Source organism: Raphanus sativus, chromosome 5, assembly GCF_000801105.2.
Source record: "Raphanus sativus cultivar WK10039 chromosome 5, ASM80110v3, whole genome shotgun sequence".
Taxonomy (NCBI): Eukaryota; Viridiplantae; Streptophyta; class Magnoliopsida; order Brassicales; family Brassicaceae; genus Raphanus; species Raphanus sativus.
The window spans coordinates 23,501,331-23,507,330 of NC_079515.1; the positions used below are offsets into that span (position 1 = coordinate 23,501,331).

The following is a 6,000-nucleotide window of genomic DNA, read 5'->3' on the forward strand; positions in this document are numbered from 1 at the left end:
TTTTTCATTTTATCGAATATTACATGTTCTATTTTAGTAAATTCCTAAATGGAAAACTTAAGAAAAAATACGAAAATGATGGGAAATGTACAAATACAAATAAAATTTCAACGATTTTGAATAATCATCGAGAGATTGTCAAGATACGATTTCCAGTTTGATCTTCTTTTTTTTCTTCCACTCAGCTCTATTTGACTCTTCTTCAAGGAAAATAATATAAAATCTCCACCACTTTGATTTTTTTCCTCAAAAAACTTTACTATTTATATCTGAATTTGCCAAGTTTGAATATTATGACTTTTTGAAAACAGAATAAACAAATAATATTCATACGCCATGGACAGGCAAAATCCCACAGATATGCAAAGATCTCTCAGAATCTCTCCTTCCCTCTCACTCTTCCTTATAAATCCCTATTCTTTCATTGCCTTTGCAAAATCAAATCTCTCACTTAGTACTTTCTTGTCAGATCATAAGCAGATTCTTTGATTGATATGGCGGAGGTTATGCGTCCAGAAAAGTTGGACATGTCCAACGAAACTTCTTCCTTAGGATCACCTGAGCTTCTTCATGTTCTTGCCGTAGATGATAGCATCGTTGATAGGAAATTCATTGAGCGGTTGCTCAGAGTGTCGTCTTGTAAAGGTAAACTCGAAGAAGTTTCGGTTTATCGTTTTCGTTTTGTAAATTTTCGTAATCTGACAGTTTTTATTACATTTTGAAATTTCTCAGTTACTGTTGTCGATAGCCCGACAAGAGCTTTGCAATACCTTGGATTAGATGGAAACCATAGTTCTGTTGGATTTAAGGTAATATAATCTTAATATATAATTATCCTTAGTGTTGACTGTTGAGAATCCATTCAAAGTTTGGTATTTAAGATTTTTTATTTGAACTAATATTTCCAGGATCTGAAGATTAATATGATAATGACGGATTACTCTATGCCTGGCATGACTGGATATGAACTAATGAAAAAGATTAAAGTAAGTTTGCCCATCCTTTTTTCTGATCGATTTGAAAAATAAAATGAAAGTTTTATCTAATCTGTGCTTATTGATATTGATTTTTTTATAGGAATCAGCAGCTTTCAGAGAAATACCCGTTGTGATTATGTCGTCAGAGAATATATTGCCACGTATTGATAGGTATGTTCTGTTTTCCTGATCACGATCCTTACTCCTTGTTTAAATTCAAAATGACGCAAGATTATGCTTTACCACTTATAGTAATTTTCTTAGGTTTCTTATTCGCATTTACTACTTCAAGAGATTTGGTGATTAAAAAGGTTTTGTTTATGGAAACTTTTAAGTTAATCACACTATTTAACCGATATGTATTTTGACCAAATTAAATTGTACAGATGATATCATTTTTGTATGATATAAAATATGATATTATTCTATGAAGCATCGTGGGTAACTATGGTGGTGGTTTTATATTTGACTAGGATAAGACATGCGCCTTGCGCAGGATGAGATGATTAATTTTGTTGTAGTTTTAAAGATATAAATACATCAAATCTATTTTTGTTTGGATATTAGATTGTTTTGGATTGGTTGTTTCGGATTATAATGTCGTCTAATTAGATAACTGTATTTTACATCATATTTTTTGTTGGGTCAAATTGAGGTTTTTGATTTTATGGTGATAACCCAATGACTAAAAGTACTATTTTGGTTTTATGTTATATCAAATCCAAAGAATTGTTAACGACATAAATAAATTCATAAAAAATATTTCATTATAATTTGGTTAAAAGTCAAATAAACTATTAAAATACAATTATTGATATTCTTATATATTTAGACTCGTCACTTCCGGTGAATATTTAATTTTGTAGATATTTATATTTATATATATATATATATATATATACATGTATTTTATGCAGCTCACATGAAATTTTTGCAGTGTTTTTTCCAATCACGGAAACAATTTCAAGAGAACTAACCTCAACAATCTGACCGATAACATCTACATTTATGCAACATATCATAAGAATACATTATATACGGTACCCTCTAAGTTGACAAAAAAAAATATACGGTACCCTCAAATATTCAAATTAAATATTCAGTCTTGGAGAGAGAAAACGAAAACTCACACATGTTGTCGAGAGAAATTCAAGTTCGTATGGATGTATGGCTGTTTGGTATGAACATCATGAAGGGCTGAGTGAGAAGTTGATGAGAATCTTCGAACTGTCTTGTCAAAGAAACAATTCAAACTGATTCACCAAATCATTTTTAATGGAAGCATTGATCTTAACACCCTACAAAAATTTATAACAATAATAGAAAAAATTAGCATACAAATTTTTTTAAATATGAAAACACAAAGTCTCAAGCTGCCATAAACGTATGATCCCAATTTTTTTTTTTAAGTATAATTTTTTTAGAACCATCTCGATAGTCAGACCACCACCAGCAGAGTACTATCTCCACAAACATATGATCTCCACAAACGTATGATCTTAACTCTACTCTTCCACATGGACTTGAATGGTTTCAAATCACAGACAGCAGTTACCGCAGCCATTATAGTAGAATCTATAAAAATTGACGTGTTTTCGAGTGTATAGATGCAATAATATGAATAGGTGAAAGGAGACTTATATAAGTTTTTAAACCTAATTCTACAGTCCATATATGACGGGTAAATAGACATTAATAACATATATTCTCACCTTGCCGTTCACTCAAAGTTATATATATATATATATATATATATATATATATATATATTATCATAACATATATACGCGAATATTTTCTATACACGGCTCATTAATTTACCTTGCGAATGTCATACAACCATTAAATATTACATCAAGTCTCGTTTTTTTCTGGTTTAATTTGGATTGGGTTAGTTATCGTCAGAGTTGGTTTAATAGGATTAACTACATCATCCTAAAATATCTATAGTTTTATCACTACATCGTCATTATCATTACCTATTGAGTGAAAACAGCTACGTGCATGTGTAACAATAAAAAAACTTGACTTCCAAGAATTAACAAACACGTCAATTTTTATTATAACTGATAAAAAACACGTCCATGCACCAAATATGTATCTAGAACAGACCGAAATCAACGATTAACATAAACGTACTTCCATGACTAAACGTACTTCTAGAGGTTCAACAATGGACAGGGTTGATTTATAGAATTGTAGAGGATCAACAATGGCAACACGATGCTTTCGTTCTACACCGTTCAACGGTATAGACCCTCTGCAATAATTCTCCAATCAAACATGTCTGATCATGTCCAATTCCTCATGCCTGTTTTCTAGAAGTTACACTTCTTCTCCTTCTGTCTTCACTTTTGCTCCTTCGGTCTTCACTTCCCCTCCTTTGATTGTCCTTATTGGTGTTTCGTGTTGTGTTCTGTCTTTATAACATATAAAGAGTCTGTCTCCAGAACTTCCGCAACCACGCTTCCGATCTTATTGGTATTTCGTGTTGTGTTTTGTCTTTATAGAATATAAACAGTATGTCTCCAGAACTTCCACAACACGCTTCCGATATATTATATTTGTGTGACGATGTTGAATTCTCCAGTTTTCAAAATATATAAATCGTTCCTCAAACCTTTGGTGCTCTAAGTTACTCTTCTCCTCCTTCTGTCTTGACGTCTTTTTCAATTCCTCAAACAGAGCCAATTCCTCAAACATATGACGTGTTTTTCAATTTTTTTTTGTCGTCTCATAAATTTTCTAAATTAGGAAACTATGAAGAATAAAAGTTTTGAAAAGTTCTAAAAACTCGCCACGTCACCGTCTTTCATCTCAAACTCTTCTCAAGCCGCCACGTGTCAAGTCTAATGTGAAAGCATTTAAGACAAATGCATTTCTTTTAATATATAGGGGATTAAGCTAAGATTTGGTGTAACTTTAGTCTGCCTGGTGGCGACAAAATAAGAAAAGAATAATCCATAATAATAAGTTAAGCAAAATCTTCTCGTGAGATTTGATTCTTTTGCCGGTGATGTGTTATAACCCCAAAAGTTATAATTTATGCTTTTAATTCGTTTGCATAATGCATAATACTTATTTGGTAGTGTCGTTATTAATCACATTCTAGTGGTAGTCACATGGCTTTAGCTTATTACCAAGGAACAATCATTACCAACAATTAAGTCGAATAATATATAATTGCTTATTAGTAATGAGTTGGCCATTTTCTGGATCCAAAGCTATCAAATTTATGGAGTAGATCACTAATATTTGATTCTCTCTGCGGATTATTTTTTGATTCAGATGTCTTGAAGAAGGTGCTGAAGATTTCTTATTGAAGCCTGTGAAACTTGCTGATGTGAAGAGATTAAGAGACTCGTTAATGAAAGCCGACGAAAGAGCTTGCAAGAATATTATGCACAAAAGAGAGCTACAAGCTAATGATATCTACTCACAGCTAAAACGCGTAAATATCTGAGTCATATTGTTTTTCATATTCCTTGATATGATCTTAAAAGCTTAACGATTCACACACATAAGCATGTCATGCTTCTTTCGGCTTACAATTTTTGAGAACTCAACAGCCTCTTTTGCCGATGGAATCAGTGACAACGGAGGAGAGGGAAAACGAAGGATTTTTATGAGGTAGAAATGTAAAGTTTAGACAGAAGGATTCATTAGAGAGGACTGATTATACACGAGATAATGTAAAATGGTGTTGTTAATATGGAAGTTTACTACTAGGAACTTTGTGTGCTTTTTTGGGATTCGCTTACGGGGAAAAACGTTCTTTAAGTCAGCTGTCCTGTTGGGTCACGATGCAGCAGCATCCTAAAAACTCCAAACTAACGGATTCAAACTAATTTTCTTATTCTCTATATTTCCTTTTTACATATTGCTTTGGTTTTAAATCTTTAGTTGTTACTATTAGGTTATGGATCTTTAATGACGGTGTAAGAGTACTATAAAAAGAACTCTATTATGGTCATTTTTTTTCAAGAAACCTTGAACAAGATTTGATTAAATTTATTTCTTCAAATTACAGGTCCCTATATAATGATTTCTTTGAAATCCCTATATTGAGTTAAATTATTGTTTTTACCGGCCATTAGGTCGGTATCAGAACAAAAACAACTATCATGCCGCGCACATGTAAAGAGACGCAAGCCAAAACCCAGCAAAGAACCCTAGAACAGATGCAAGAGCAGATCACTCAGCTCACCCAAGCTATGCAAGCCTTGGTCACTCAGCGCAACACTGCTCCATTGTTTGATCCTTGTATGTTTTGACTAAAAAAAAGTTGTAGTACCTTTTGATGTTTCCCTTTTTCTTGGCAGAGCACAAGGAACAGACAATGCCTCATTGCTGGATTTTGGTGGTCGAATAATTGAGTTCCTAAGTACTTTATTTTTTACGTATTAAGAATAGTAATATGCTATTCAGTTAGCTATTCATCTAGAGTCATGAGAAAGAAGAGACGCAAATCTTATGTTAGAGACGCAACTCTTTGTCTTATTTTTTGTACTGTTTCGACTCTATTTAAATCTATTTAAAGTATTTTCATTGTCTTGTAAACTACTTCCCCTGTACCATTTTAAGTGGTGTTTAAGGTTTTTACTCAAATATTAAAAAATACAAAATTTTATGCAATTTATCTTGGTTATATAAAATCACATTAAATAAAATCAGTCTAACCAATAAGAAAAACATGTAGTATTTTGTAGTTAGTTACAAATTTCAATTGACATTAAATTCTATCTAGAAATGTGAGAACATCACTTATTATGAAACAAAATAAAAATGCTTAAACATCACATAAAATGGTACGGAGGGAGTATACAATTATTCTCATATGAAGTTAGTTTTTTTCGTTAAGAGGGTATATTGATATTGATAATCAAAATATTGTGATATTGATAATCTGAGATTGTGATATTGCAAACTAGTTTTACTCTGTTATTAAAAAACAAAACAGAGCATATAATCATCAACAGATTTGGGGAAGTGAAGCAACAAGTTGATAATCAGAGTAAAATAG

General features: G+C 31.9%; 1 protein-coding gene across 3 annotated transcripts; it reads left to right on the forward strand.

The window, feature by feature from the left end:
• Positions 1–58: 58 nt before the first annotated feature.
• On the forward strand, positions 59–5,530 carry LOC108861635 (two-component response regulator ARR5-like). Of its 3 annotated transcripts, none has more exons than XR_001950882.2 (6): positions 59–645; positions 733–809; positions 909–986; positions 1,078–1,148; positions 4,266–4,607; positions 5,008–5,530. XR_001950882.2 is itself a non-coding variant. In XM_018635549.2 (5 exons), exons 1-5 carry the CDS (start codon positions 495–497, stop codon positions 4,438–4,440), a joined length of 552 nt encoding a protein of 183 aa, XP_018491051.1. In that variant the 5' UTR covers positions 59–494; the 3' UTR covers positions 4,441–4,840. The 3 variants fall into 3 exon arrangements, 1 of the variants encoding a protein (XP_018491051.1); XR_001950883.2 differs by having other exon boundaries at positions 5,075–5,530; XM_018635549.2 differs by lacking the exon at positions 5,008–5,530 and having other exon boundaries at positions 4,266–4,840.
• The last annotated feature ends 470 nt before the right edge of the window (positions 5,531–6,000 follow it).